At 44.6% G+C, this 15,599-nt stretch overlaps 2 protein-coding genes across 2 annotated transcripts in view; both read right to left on the bottom strand.

Moving 5' to 3' along the window:
- The window catches only part of LOC143989463 (uncharacterized), a 76,547-nt gene extending 67,097 nt beyond the window's left edge, over window positions 1-9,450 (bottom strand). Inside the window, exon 1 of the mRNA XM_077489594.1 lies at window positions 9,398-9,450. The gene's annotated coding sequence lies outside the window, so the exon portion shown is untranslated. The remainder of the gene's footprint in view (window positions 1-9,397) is intronic.
- LOC143986853 (uncharacterized) overlaps window positions 1-15,599 on the bottom strand; it is a 54,098-nt gene that overhangs the window by 15,029 nt on the left and 23,470 nt on the right. The window contains exons 8-11 of the mRNA XM_077485261.1: window positions 1,109-1,247; window positions 895-992; window positions 629-814; window positions 320-544 (exon numbers count right to left, since the gene is read on the bottom strand). Coding sequence (XP_077341387.1) covers window positions 320-544; window positions 629-814; window positions 895-992; window positions 1,109-1,247 — 648 coding nt within the window. The remainder of the gene's footprint in view (window positions 1-319; window positions 545-628; window positions 815-894; window positions 993-1,108; window positions 1,248-15,599) is intronic.

The raw sequence follows: 15,599 nt of genomic DNA, 5'->3' as shown, positions 1-15,599 counted from the left end.
GGAATGAACCAATTAGGGGAAAGTGTTTTGCATGCGCAGTGAGACAGAGTACGTTGGTTGAGAGACAGTTGCATTACCCTAGATATAGCAGAGTGTCAGCAAAGCAGTGAGACAGTGTACACTGGTTGAAAGACCGTTTTTTCATTGGTTGAAAAACAGTTGCATTACTTATGAAGAAGCAGAATAAGAGATGATGAAATGATAGGAAAATGCCAGACTGTTGTGTTGAACCGCTGATTACTCCTGCAGAAACATTTCTCAGGCAGAAAAATTGCTCTGACTTAACCCCCTGTCTCTTGAAACCCTCAACTCCACCTACCTGATGATGGTGAGGGATGATGTGATCTTCCTGTGTGGAATCCCGGGAATACAGAGGACGGGGACATCTCTTTGGTGGGTTTCCGTAGCTGGATGAGTTCACCATGGTCTCCTGGTACAGATCTTTGTGTCCTTTTAGAAACTCTGACTCCTCCATCAGCCCATCCTTATCCTCCTCTTTTATTTCTTCTTTAACCTCAAATTTGGAATCTCTTAGGTTTCCACTCTGAATATATAATAAAATGACATCAATTGTAACAATGCAATGTACAGATCCTAATGATATTATCAGTGATTGTTCTTCATCTACCTGATGATGGTGGGGGATGGTGTGATCTTCATGTGTGGAATCCCGGGAATACAGAGGACGGGGACATCTCTCTGGTGGCTCCATCATATCCTTAGGTCTTCCTGAAAACTTCTCCATCACTCCATACTCCTCAGCCTCCTCTTTATACTCTTTAACATCAATATTATAATCCCTGAGGTTTCCCCTCTGAAATATATATTAAAACATTCATTGTAACATACATGCTGTGTATAAATCATAACTCCCATTGAATGTCAATCATCTACCTGATGATGGGGAGGGATGGTGTGACCTTCCTGTGTGGAATCCCGGGAATACATCGGATGGGGACATCTCTCTGGTGGGTTCCCATTACTGGATCCATCTGTAGGAAACACACACACTGACTGAATACATTGTTTCTATGTGTTTATCAGATGATGGGGGATCTAGGTGGAGCCTCCGTACTGCTCTCTCCTTTACAATAAAGTCTCCTCTTACCCGGTGATGTGAGGGGCGGCTGATTGTCCATCATGACGTCCTTGTAGAGATCCTTGTGTCCTTCTAAATACTCCCACTCCTCCATGGAGAAATAGACAGTGACATCCTGACACCTTCTAGGAACCTGACACACACAAAGATACAGTCACCATCCAGACACATCCCTTGTTTGTTACTGGATAATCAAAAAAGTAACAGCGCTCTCTGCAGGGACAACTCAATCCATACACCAGGTCCACTCACAGGTGCCAAGGCTCAATGTGTCCCAACACACTCCAATGCAACAATAGTAAGAAAAACCGGCAACGCTGTAATCCTTGAAGTGTAATTTATTGGTACAGAGTGACAATAAAACAATAAACTGAAGCGTTTCAGCAAAAGCCTTAGTCGTAGCTACAACTAAGGCTTGTGCCGAAACGCGTCAGTTTATTGTTTTATTGTCACTCTGATGTACCAATAAACGACACTTCAAGGATTACAGCGTTGCCGGCTTTTCTTACTATTGTTACTGGATAATGCCCCAGAATTCCCAGCACCACTCACCTCTCCTGTCAGCAGCTCAGTGATCTTGCTGATGACTTCTGGAATCTTCTTTTTCTCTCTCTATTCTATCAGGAAGGGGGGTGGAAGCTCTGAAGGTCTTATGGTCACCAGACTTCAGAGGAGAAAAAAATATATACATTTGAACACGAATAGTTAATTGACATTCCCAGAATCCTCATCAAGTCTCCATTATATTAAAGCCCCACTTCAGGCCAAAGTATAATTTGCCCACACAGGCCGCCCACCCCTCCCCCGTACTATGTAGGTTAAAAGCTTGTCACAGAAAGAGCATACATCATATTGTAGCAATAGGTCCTCCCTCTACTTCCATAGGACTCTGACCTGGGGGCAAGACACACACAACCCAAACCCTTGCAACAGTCAGAATATTTAAAGTGATATTGCACCATAATAATTAACACAACAGGACTGTAACATGCAGTAGGTACCTGCCTAAAGACCCAGTCATCAGAACTGGCTGATCCATACAACCTACTATCACTGAACAAGAAGGAACCCCTCTCCTAGTAGGTATTGTGATGCACCAAAGACTCTGCATTTACAGATTTTTAGTATTCTCTCCCAAAAAGCATAAAACAAGACTGCCTAAAACTACGTTTATCTAAAGTTTTTCTCCTCCTTTTTTAAAGGCACATACAATACATACAATATGTCATTTGTCTTTGTTTTTCTTTTGTAATTCTTTCATTTCTACATATTAGATATGTGCAATTTGTTTCGTAATGAATCGAAACTCAGCCGAATTTTGCATCTTTCGGACATTCGATCCTGGCACCCAGCAGCCTTTTAAACCTGAGGCCAGCCTAGTATCATTACTGGATTGTTTTTAGCGTTACCTTGTGACTTGTGTTCCTGAAAAAGTCAGCTTGATCCTGTTACAGTGAGCATCTCACTGTGTCTTATGATCATTAGCATTATTGATAACACACAGCAGGCTATGCCCGTCATCAGCATTATGATAACCACACAGGCAGCACAGTCAGCAGGTGCTCCATCACAACATGTCACATGGCTGTTGGGAGCTGGCTTTGTTGTGGCTGTACTGTGTTATAGTTTGTGAGATGCTACTATAGCACCCTCTGGTGCTACTAGTGGTAGTGTAAGTAAAAGATAGATTGGCTGATGGCTAAACCTGAGCCATGGAATCTGGGTCAGGGTTATTAAAGTCCAGGGCTGGATGACTCATCCAGGTAGCTCTCTGATGCCTCCCCCTGGTTCTAGAATGTTGGAGAATGTTCTAAATACTAGTGGGTGGAGGCTAGGAGGGTTGTCCTGCAGGGAACTGAGGTCTTAATATGATTGAGTCAGGCCAGCAGGGGAGTCGGGTGGACGATGGAGATGAAGTGCTGAGGGAGGCTGTTGGTGGCCCTCAAGAAACCTCTGCTGGGGAGGGGCACTACATTGGTCCAGGGCTCAGGAGGCTGACCTGGAAGGATCCTACCACAGGAGAAGTTGGAGGATGCTTTCCTGAGAGGCAGCGAGAGCCAGGAGAGACAGCGTGAGTACTGCAGCATGAGACAAGGGACACACAAGGGGAGAGACTGCCAGAGGTAGCAGGTCTTTCTCTAAAAGATAGCACTGTGCTTAAATTTTCCCTCCTTGCTCTCAGAAATCTCCAGAGAGTCAGTCGGGCAGACTAGTGAAGAGAGTCAGTCGGGTTTAGACCGGTGAAGAGGAGCAGACAAGTGGGCTTGAGGAGAGGCAGCCAGGCACCTGCTGTGGTAAAACTGGGACCAGGGTCTACAAGGGGAGCTGGAGGTACTTCAGAAGACAGTCCACAGGCATTTTTGTGTTACTTCTACCAGGGAGGTAAAGTTCCTAGCCTTTAAGGGGCTTTTGCATTTCTAAGAGACAGTGCCGGCACTGAGGAGAAAAATCGATGGGAGCTGTAGTTGTATAGGAGATGGATAATCAATCGGAGTTGTAGTTGTACAGAAGAAAGGAGTGAAGAATTGGAGTTAAAGTTTTACATAGGGGAGGTTGTCCCTAAATTTGGGCATTAAGGCTTACCTGTAGGTCCAAGAAATATCTCCTAAACCGACACAGTTTAGGAGATATTTGCAAAAAGACAGGCACCGCTGTCTACGGTGCATGCGCCGTAGACAACGGCGCGCAGGCGCACTGAGCATGCCGCTGCTAATGGTGATATGCCATTAGTGGCAGCTCCCGTGCGCATGCGCAGGAATGGCGTTGTTGCGGCTCTAGCCAATCACAGTGCCGGAGCCACGATACCCGGAAAGAAGATGGATGCTCCGTGGAAGAGGGGACAGCGGTGACATCGCTGGCTCCTGTGTCAGGTAAGTGACACATAATGGGCTACTATGCGATGCATAGGTAAATGCTTTACCTTTGCAGGGAAACAAATAAGTAAAGGGTTTACTTTCTCTTAAAAGGGGTATGGGGGTCTGGGTACTGCAGTGATTTTGTGCTTAACCACTTAATGCTTAACCACTTAATGCAAAATGACGTACCCTTATTTTGACACTAAACACTGGGGTTATGGCAGCAGCTAGCTGGCATAACCCCAGTATTTTTGGGACGCTGTGCGTTTCTCTTTAAGATAAAAGTGGTCTCTGCAGTGTATTCGCTGCAAGATTACTTTTATCGGTGGTGGCAGAGGTGCCCACCCCCCCCTCCCGCCATGCTCTGGTAGTTTCCGCAGCTTACCGGACCCACTGGTAGTGGCAGAGAGGATCGCATCCTCTCCCATGGATGTCTGGCTGCCGACTGAGGGGAAGATGGCCTCTGCGTGGCTCCATAGCATGGGAGGGTGGAAGCTTTCACTTTCGCCCATAAAAGGAGAAATTTTTTCTTTTTTCTTTTTTTTCAGGTGACTTTTTTTATTTTTTTTTATTGCATTTTAGTGTAAATATGAGATGTGAGGTCTTTTTGACCCCAGATCTCATATTTAAGGAGGTCCTGTCATGCTTTTTTTCTATTACAAGGGGTGCTTACATTCCTTGTAATAGGAATAAAAGTAACCCAATTTATTTATTCATTTTTTTTTAAAGACAGTGTCAAAATAAAAAATAAAAAAGTAAAAGAAGAAAACAAAATAATTTTTTTTTTTAAAGCTCACCGTCCCGCCAAGCTCACGTGCAAAAGCGAATACATGCGTGAGTAACGCCTGCATATGAAAACCTTATTCAAACCACACATGTGAGGTATCGCCGTGACCGGTAGTACCGAGAGCAATAATTCTAGCCCTAGACCTCCCCTAACTCAAAACTGGTAACCTGTAGAAATTTTTAAACATAGCCACTCATTAAATTTAGAAGAAAAGAGGTTTAACCTTAAACTACGTAGAGGGTTTGTTACTGTAAGAGCTGCATGGATGTGGAATTCCCTTTCACAGGGGGTGGTCTCAGCGGGGGGCATTGATAGTTTCAAGAAACTATTAGATAAGCACCTGAATGACCACAACATACAGGGATATACAATGTAATACTGACATATAATCACACACATAGGTTGGACTTGATGGACTTGTGTCTTTTTTCAACATCACCTACTATGTAACTATGGAGATTAGGGGTAAAAGTTTGTCACCATTCCACGAGCGGGCACAATTTTGAAGCGTGACATGTTGGGTATCAATTTACTCAGTGTAACATTATCTTTCACAATATAAATGTAGCGCTGGTATTTTTGCCATGTAATGTTGTACAATAGGCAATGATGTTAGAGTGGTATTTGGCTTCCTCTGGTGTATTCAACCTAAAATGACTTGTTTAATCTCACTTGTTAATTAAGCAGGAAATGATTCGCTTATTTACTTTGTAAAAGGACTCACCTACCCACAATGCCCGCTCACCTACCCATGAACACGCAGTGGCTGGACTGCATGCTGAATAGGTAATAAAAGGCCTGACGCGGCCATCTTCTTTCTCTTCTGGACGCATGGCCTGCCTGCAAAGATCTGTGCAGGAGTGTTCCAGAGGGTGCAATCTACATCCTAGTGGAACAGCACTCATTGACTGTGCCTTACTACAGTGTGCTGGAGAAGCTGTGTGACCAGATCTGAGGACTCAGAACACCTAACGGAGCCGAGCGAGGGTCCCGGTCATCTTGCAGAGTGGAGCAACGTGACAGTGCTGGTTGGCAGCAGGACTGAGAGGACCAGAGCGGACGTTCCCAGCTTTCCAGGCCTGGTGTGGTGAGAGGGCTGATGCCCAGAAGTTACTTAACGCACCTAACACACTTAGACTCATCGTACAGAGTTACTGAGACCTGTAGAGCCACACGGAGAGGTCTCATCCCTATAGACTGAGTTCAATCAGGCCTCAAGCCTATATTTCACTGATAGGTGACTGACGGTTAAGGGATATTTACACACGGAGACATCTATAAGTGTGTTGCAGAGCAGGAACTGTTACCACTTGTCAGGAAGATCCTGCCAGTAACAGGTGTCCTGGGCTTGCCACTGCGCGTTCGCGCGTGAGTGTGTGCCTGTTGGCGCCAGGCGGGCTATTTAAACCTGACTGTCACACTGGGATCTTGCTGACAGACCTACAGCATGTGTGTGCGCTCTGATCCTGAAAACACGTTTCTCCTGTACCTGTACTTAACCTGGCTTATCTCTGACCATCCCTGTCATCAGCCTGCATCCAACCATGGCTTGTCTGACTACTCTTCTGCTTGATCCTCTGGTACCTCTGCTGAATGCCTGATAACTGACCCGGCTTGTCTGACTCTCCGCTCTCTGTATCCTGGTTCCTGTCCGCTGCTCTGCTCCCAGTTTGTGGTCCAGCTCCGGTCTGCAGTCTAGTTCCAGTCTGAGGTCCGCCTCCGGTATCCTGGTCTCGGTCTACTGCCCAGCTTCGAGCTTGCTTACCAGCTCCTGTCTGCAGGCCAGTTCCAGTCTGAGGTCCTACTCTGGTGTCCCAGTTCCTGGTACCCGCCTGCTGCCCAGTTCCTGTCTGCTGCACTTGCCGATCCAGCTCCTTCCAGGCTCCTGCCTATCTTCTGATCCAGTCAGAGGTCCTGCTACTCAGTGCTTCCTGGGTTCCTGATCAATCTTCTGCTGTTGATCCTGCCAGACACTTGTGCCACTCCTGACTCTTGTGCTTCCTGTTCATCCTACCAGGGCCCTCGAGATGGAGCCACACGAGAGGTCGCTCCCTGCAGGCTCGTCCACTAGGTACGCGACACCACTCTTCACTTTATACAATTTCAGTATTTGTTAAACCCTTGGATATCAAACACTGCCGTATAATAGCTAGCAGAAGAAAGAAGATCAAAGATTACACTCTACACTGGGAGACTTTGTGTTTTCTTTACAGTAGCAAAGGACTGCATCATACCTCAAGGGGGAGCCCTTGAGTGATCATACTGTGCTGTGTTTGACAACTTTGCATTAGTGTGCTCAGTGCGGCCGTACTGGAAGTGGGAAGTCTGGAAGAGTCAAGGCATTGTCACTCTGGACACTAGTTCCACTTGGAGATGTGCTTGCAGGGGTTATTCAAGAAACCTTTACGTGTTAATAATTTGTGAATACCCATTGCATTATCACATTAAGTTTGGATATTGATACAGTTTATTGTAACCACTGTTTTAAACCAGCCTCAGTAATGTTACATTCTGGTTAATCATAATTGGTGTGAAGCTTACTCATTCTCCTAACAGGTGGAACAACGGACGCTCAGGTAACAGTCAAGGTATACTATATGCACATTGTTTCTGTTACTGTTATATAGCTGTGTCAAGTGGCCAATTTGTTTAGGGGTAAGAGAGCAGAGTACAGGCCCAATCAAATATCAGCAACTCCTTCGGGGGTCAGTGCTACATAAAAAAATAAATAAAAAATAAATTGGGCTAACTTTACGGTTGTCTTATTTTTTTTATTCAAAAATGTGTATTTTTTGCAAAAAAAGTGCACTTGCAAGGCCGCTGTCCAAATACAGTGTGCCAGAAAGTATTGCAACGACCGCCATTTTATACTGTAGGGTGTTAGGAAAAAATATATGTAGTGCTGACATCCTTGTGTATTGATATGTGTTTGCATACTTTAATATAAAGTCTATGGACATTGCTATGGTTCAGCTTGTAGAGCCATCTAGTGACTAAATGAGGTAATGCACTATTATGATTATTTACATCAGAACAAACACAAAAAACTGATACAGGAAGTGACTGATGTTTTGATTGAGAAGGTTGACTTTATTACCCAGGAGTCTGTGTGACCTACCCATGAACACGCTCTGAAGCAGTGCATGCTGGGTAGGATAAAAAAGGGACCCAATCGGCCATTTTAGGTCTCTTGGGATCGCGTTGCCAGCCTGTGCGGATCTGAGAGGAGGCTCCCCAGAGACAGCGGCCCACAGCCATTGCGGAGCGCAGCTCCGTTTGTTTGTGGAGTGACCAGACGGTGCCTGAGAGACGGTGACTGGATTGAGAAGGTCCAGCGACACTCATCGGAGCAGTGGAGCGGTATAGAGTGACTGGCCCAGCTGACAGAGAAGCAAGCTGCAGTCACGGGACCCACCAAGTTACCACACGGAGCTCCGATCCAGTTGGTGAGCGGGTTACGGCCCACCATGTGTTAACTTTTACACTCAGTTAGACTCACATACAGGCCTCACTGGAATCTGTAGTTCCACGGAGGAGGAGCAGAGCAACTGACACTGAGCAGGCTTGAGGCCTATCTACTCTGGCGCCTCAAGCGTTGTAAATTAGTTATTGGAGCTACACCAGGAGCACCTCAACCTAATTAATCTAACTCATAGACTGTGGATTACAAATCACAAAGGAGTTATTTTAGCTAGCGAAGAAAGAAGATCATGGACTAAGTACTTTAAGTGAGATCTCATTCATAGCTTTTAAAGTGAGGGGAGCTCCCAGGTATTAATCCAGATAGATATGTTTTAAATTGTTCCTATTGAAGTATATTGTGCTGTTGTCCTATGTTGGGATGACAGCACAAATTCTGTAACCACCTGTTTTGAATATTCTACAGTAAAATATATTTCTGGTTAAGTATCCAGTGTTGTGGCTTACTGTTTTCCCCACCGGGTGGAGCCAGTGGATCCTGAGGTTATAATACAGGTACTTTGCATTTGTATTATGTTGCATTGTGTTGCATTGCACCACAGCTGTGCCAAGGGGATTAAATCAAGTTAGTGGAGTTATTGGTAGAGTGCAGGCTTAAATCAAACCAGCAGCTCCTTCGGGGGTTAGTGTTACATATACATATATATATATATATATATATATATATATATATATATAATGTTTCGGGTTCTAAATAATTTTCTAGCAAAACAAAACAGATTTTAACTTGTAAACAGCAAGTGTCAAAAAGAGGCTCAGTCCCTAAGTGTTTAATAACCACTTGAGGCCTCATGTACACAGATAGTGAGAGACCTATAACATAGTTTGAGGGGTCAGGGGAGGGGCCCCATCAGGTAGGCTTTACAGGGCTCCACGATTTCTAGCAGCAGCCCTCAACCAGGGAAGTAGCTGATCAAACATGAGTGTTATCAACTGCTTTGAAGGGCACAAGAGACATCAGGGGTTGTGTCTCTTTATTCATTTTGTAACTAACACATTAAAATGTTATCAAATGCTTGGTTGACCCTGTGTATAGTACTTAAATCTAGGTTTCCACATTATATTTGTGTGTGTATCATCATCTGCTGGAGATAAAAGACATCACAGTGACTATGGAGGAAGAGGACGGACATGACGGGGGTTACTGGGTGTAAATAGAAAATAAGATCTTATTACCTCCTCTGCTGCCACTTCCAACAACGTCTTCTCTCTACTTCTTCTCAACTCACCTCTCGCGAAACTTCCTATTTATACCTGACATCACTTCCTGTCTGTGTTCCATCATGTATTGCTACAAGTGAGATCACCACCTTGTGGAGCTCAGGGGAACTGCAGCCCTTAGAAATGTATTACAATATTTACATGGTCTTGTCATTGTTGCCAAGTGTTCTGGGTGCTGCAGGACAGTCCTGGGATTTCAGCATACTGTCCAATCGATGCTCTGTAGAATGGCAACGAGGCACTGGCTGCTGGAACATTCTCTGGGTTTCATCACCAGGCACTGCAATTTTACCAGACTGTTGGGAGCCATAATCTCCTGTCTGACAGTGAAAGTATAACTCCGACATCAGCAGCAAGAGTGTGTGATCAGGAAAGTACAACCACTGACCACCAATGCTGGACTGGAGTTACGCTTTGTTTTCATTAACACCAACGATGGGGCTTATTTTTCCCTCCGACACTAACAATGGGACTTGGTGGATAAGCGGTTAGCACTTCCTCCTGACACTGGGGTCGTTGGTTTGAGGCCCAACCAAGGCACTACCTGCCTAGAGTTTGCATGTTCTCCCTGTTTACTCCCACACTCCAAAGACATGCTGGTAGGTTAATTGGCTCTAGCCTAAATTGGCCCTAGTATGTGTATGAATGAATGTGAGTTAGGGAGAATAGATTGTAAGCTCCTTGAGGGCAGGGACTGATGTGAATGTCAAATATATATGTAAAGCGCTGCATAAATTGACAGCACTATATAAGTACCTGCAAAATAAAATAAATATTTTATCCCAATGACACCAACAATGGGACTTATTTTGTCCCACTGACACCAACGATGGGACATACTGTATCCCATTGACAGCAACAATGGGACTTATTTTAGCTCACTCATGCTCTCACTCACACACAATAAGTCTTATGCCGCGTACACACGGTCTGACTTTCCGAAGGGAAATGTTGGATGTGAGCTTGTTGACGGAAAGTCCGACCGTGTGTATGCGCCATCGAACATTTGCGGACGGACTTTCCGCCAACATATTTTTGAAAACGGGTTCTCAAATTTTCAGCCAACTTAACCTTGTTGTCGGAAAGTCTGATCGTGTGTACACAAGTCCGTCGCACAAAAGTTCACGCCTTCTCGGAATCAAGTAGAAGGAGCCGCACTGGCTATTGAACTTCCTTTTTCTTGGCTCTTCGTATGTCTTGTACGTCACCACGTTTCCATGTTCCAAATTGTTGGCCAACATTTGTGTGACCGTCTGTATGCAAGATACGTTTGAGCCAAAACCATTCAAAGAAAAATCCATGGTTTTGTTGGTGGAAAGTCCAATCGTGTGTACGGGGCATTATTCTATCTATCTGACACCAATGATGAGACTTATTTGATCCCACCAATACCAATGATGGGGCTTATTTTATCCCACCAATACCAATGATGGGGCTTATTTCTTATTTATTATCACTAATACCAAAAATGGGATTTTGTTTATGCCACTGCTTTAACCAATTGCCCACTGGGCACTTAAACCCCCTTCCTAACCAGGCCAATTTTCATCTTTCAGTGCTCTCATATTTTGAATGACAATTACTCACAGACATCCCAACCTGCAAAAACAAATTTCCACCCTCCCCCCCTCCCCATTAATAATAAAATACTATAATAAAATAATACTTTAAAGATAATTAAAAATAAATAGCCATAATAAAATAATACTTCAAAAGATAATGTGTCACATTCACCTCAATATGTCTTTTATGCCGCGTACACACGATCGGAATGCTCGTCGGAAAAAGCTCTGATGGTTTTCCCGACGGAATTCTGACGGAATTCGGCTCAAGCTGTCTTGCCTACACACGGTCACATCAAATTCCGATCATTTATAACACGGTGACGTACAACACGTACGACGTGACTAGAAAAAGGAAGTTGAATAGCCAGTAGCCAATAGCTTCTGTCTCGTAGTTGAATCTGAGCATGCTTGATTTTTGGTGTGTCGGAATTGCATACACACTATCGGAATTACCGATAGTTTTTCCGTTGGGAAAATTGAGAACATGCTATCAATTTTTGGCTGGCGGAAATTCGGGCAGCTAAATTCCGATGGAGCATACACACGGTCGCATTTTCCGATGAAAAGCTTTCATCTGTCTTTTTCTGGCCGGAATTCCGATCGTGTGTGCGCGGCATTACAGTCATCTAACCTACCATGGGCTACTGAGAATGCACTGCTGCAAACAGTGCAGTGAGTTACCCGGTCATTGTTTTTTACCCCTATTATGCATGAGTACGCCTTGTTGTAGCATGGGATGAAGTGCGTTTTGTAATTCTTTTTTTTTTTACTCTGCCATGATGGTTCTGCACTGCCACTGATAACCCTGGCCCTGCCTGTGTAGTAACTCTGGCACCAGGCTGTTGTAACACACATATATATATATATATATATATATATATATTGCTGATGGCGCCTGTGGACACCTGATAATTATTGTCCCTGTGGAAGTTACCTGCTGAGTAAATGGCCCTTGTGGAGAGAATCTGGCCCCTGCCCAGACTTTTGCTGTGACTCACTGCTGTGGGATCATCCTGAGTGACACATGATGATGAGTGATGAGTGAGCTGAGAGATGGGGTGAGTGAGTGACACACAGTGATGCTCAGCATCACTGTGTCACACTATCCATACTCTGGAGGACCAGCCTGTGCATACTAGAGTCAGCGTGACTCCTCCCTCCTCACACATACTGGCCTTCCTGTCAAGGGGAGGACATCTGTCATCATCAGACATGGAGGACTCCTAAGCCACTGAGTTGGCACTGCTGGCAGTTGCAGACTGTTGCACAATGAGTCTGTCTGCCAGCTTACACATAGAGGACTCTCTGTCACACCCCACCGCAATCCTCACATGACAGAGATGCCAGGGATCTGATCCACCGAGAAAATTACGGTTAAAAGTGGTAAAAGTGAAGCAATTATCAAGGGGGACCCCAGGAATGTGGGGGGGGACCCAGATGACCAGAGACCACCTTCCGCAGAAGGAATACACTAAGGAAAGGAGGTGGGGTTACTGATGTAAGGGGGAAACCTTTATATCAGTGCCCCCTAAATTATTGCATTCACTCCCCCTTACATCAGTGACCCTCCTCAGACTGGCCTGGCAACGCTGTCACTGACCTCTCAGGTGCACCATGCAGGAATCAGTCAGACGGATTCAGCTTGGTGGCTCTGGTTTTATCCTATAGTCTCCCCTCCACAGTCCACACATGTTTGACTCCTCCAGTGACTCCTATTCCGGCGGTACTCTCACTACTCTCCAGACTCCCTCTGAAACGGCAGACATGATACAAGAGATGATCACAGACTGCAGACATGATGCAAGAGATGATCAGAGACTGCAGACATAATACAAGAAATGATCAGAGACTGAGGACATGATACTAGAGATGGTCATAGATGGCAGACATGGTACAAGAGATCAATGCAGCTTCTCTGTGCCCATCTGCAGTCTCACTGTGTCCATTAATGCAGCCTCACTCTGCCTATAAATGCAGCCAAACTGTGCCAACAATGCAGCCTCACTGTGCCCATCTGCAGCCTCATCTGTGCCCATCAATGCAGCCTTACTGTGCCCATCAATGCAGCCTTATGGTGCCCATCAACGCAGCCTCATCAGTGCAAACAATGCAGCCTCACTGTGCCAATCTGCACCATCACTGTGCCTATCTGCAACCTCATCAGTATCAACAATGCAGCCTCACTGTGCCCATTTACAGCCTCATCAGTGCCAACACTGTAGCCTCACTGTGCCCATCTGCAGCCTCACTGTGCCAACAATGCCTCGTCAGTGCCCATCAATAGAGCCTCACTGAGCCTTCAATGCAGCCTCACTGTAACCATATGCAGCTTCAGTAGTGTCAACAATGCAGCCTCACTGTGCCCATCTGTATCCTCATCAGTGCCAACAATGCAGCCTCACTGTGCCCATCTGTATCCTCATCAGTGCCCATCTGCAGCCTCACCAGTACCTTGATTACACACAGTGTGTGTTTCCCGCTGTGTCATGCAGCTGCAGTCTTAACTGTTTGGTGGCCATCCACTGTAACAAAGCCCCACCTCCTCATCCATAATGGACGGAACACTGAACGCTGATAAAATGCTGGGGAAATTGAATCAGTGTTCTGTCTATCATGGATGAGGAGAAGGGCTTTGTTATAGTGGACGGCCGCCAAACAGTTAAGACTGCAGCTGCATGACACAGCGGGAGACACCCGCTGTTTGTGATTACACAAAACGGAGGGAGAGGAGGACTCTGCATTTGGATCGGCTCAGGGCGCCGCTGCAACTGCAGCTCAAAGCGGCCCCAGGGCAGACGGCCTACTGGGAAATTTCTCGTATGCCAGGCTGAGTGGCAGTGCAGGCTCAGCTGGGAGATTGGGCAGCACTCGAGGGTGTCCGTTAACCTACCATCAAATGCGGGAGTATCCCGGGAGTCGCAGGAGACTTGAGATGCCTGCAGTCATGCAAGACTGTATCCATATAAAAATTTTTCACACAAATAGAGCTTTCGTTTGGTAGTATTTGATCACCTCTGGGTTTTTATTTTTTGCAAATAAGTTATTTTTCTTCATAAATATTGGCCAAAAATTATACTGCTAACTATCTTTGGTAAAAATAACCAAAAACAGGCTAAATGATTTGGTCTGTGTGAAAGTTATAAAGTCTAAAGCTATGGTGCCAATCATAGAAAACTGACCACACCTGATGTACAAGAGGCCTATTTCATTTCTTTTTTGTTCACAAACTTTTTTATTAGGTACATAATGGTGGTACAAAATAGGCATATTTCATTTCTTGAGACCCCAAGCCAGAACAGGACAAAAAACCCCAAATGACCCCTTTTTAGAAAGTAGATAGTCCAAGGTATTTAGTAAGAGGCATGGTGAGTTTTTTTAAGTTGTAATTTTTTTTACCACAATTCTTTGCTAAATGAAGATTTTGTTTTATTTTTTTTTCACAAAATTGTCATATTAAACAGGTTATTTCTCTCACACAGCATATGCATACCACAAATTACACCCCAAAATAAATTCTGCTATGCCTCCTGAGTATGGTGATACCACATGTGTGAGACTTTTACACAGCCTAGCCACATACAGATGTCCAACATTAGGGATGAGCCAAACACAAAAAATTTGTTTGAACACGGGAACACTGTTAAAGTCTATGGGACATGAACGTGAAAAATCAAAACTGCTAATTTTAAAGGCTTGTATGCAAGTTATTGTCATAAAAAGTGTTTGGGGACCCGGGTCCTGCCCCAGGGGACATGTATCAATGCAAAATGTTTTTTTTTTTTTAAACTGAAGTTTTTTCGGGAGCAGTGATTTTAATAATGCTTAAAGTGAAACAATAATGCCCCATACACACTATCAGATTTTCTGCTGATTTTTGTCTTCAGATTTACCAAAACCATGTAGTGCAAGGGTCTGCCTAATTGCATACACATTGAAACTCCTAAGGTTTGACCTCATATTATATGGTTTTGGTAAATCTGAAGGAAAAAATCTGCAGAAAATCTGATAGTGTGTATGGGGCTTAAAACTTAAATATTCCTATAGTATAATATCATGCCTATAGTATGCCTGTAAAGTGGTGCAGTTTTCCTGTGTTTAGAACAATACCACAGCAAAATTACATTACTCAAGGAAAAAAAAATTAAAACTGCTTGCGGCTGTAATGTATTGTCGGTTCCTGGCAATATAGATGAAAATCATTGAAAAAAACAGCATGGGTTCCCCCTTCCCCCCGTCCATTACCAGGCCTTTTGGGTCTGGTATGGATATTAAAAGGAACACCGCACCCAAATTAAAAAAAATATGGCGTGGGGGCCCCAGGCACTATGTACTCTGAACAGCAGTATATATACTAAACGGACTGCCCTATATACTCTGCAGAAAATTGGGCCTTAGGTGGTGGTGGTGCCACAACACTGTAAGACCTCACAGTCACTCTTGGTGGGAGCAGGAATGGGCCCTGCTGTGAAATATTATATCAAGAATTGTAATTACATGCCCCTGTTAAACAGGGACAGAAAAATTGGGCCTTTGGCGGTGGTGCCCTAAACCAAATATATTTTTGGAAGCTAGGATCATCAAGATTGAAGAGG

Source organism: Lithobates pipiens, unplaced genomic scaffold (assembly GCF_037356315.1).
Source record: "Lithobates pipiens isolate NorthernLeopardFrog02 unplaced genomic scaffold, aLitPip1_a1.2 Scaffold_18, whole genome shotgun sequence".
NCBI classification, from domain to species: domain Eukaryota; kingdom Metazoa; phylum Chordata; class Amphibia; order Anura; family Ranidae; genus Lithobates; species Lithobates pipiens.
Note: the sequence above shows the minus strand (reverse complement) of the source record. Positions and strands in the feature narration are given on the sequence as shown.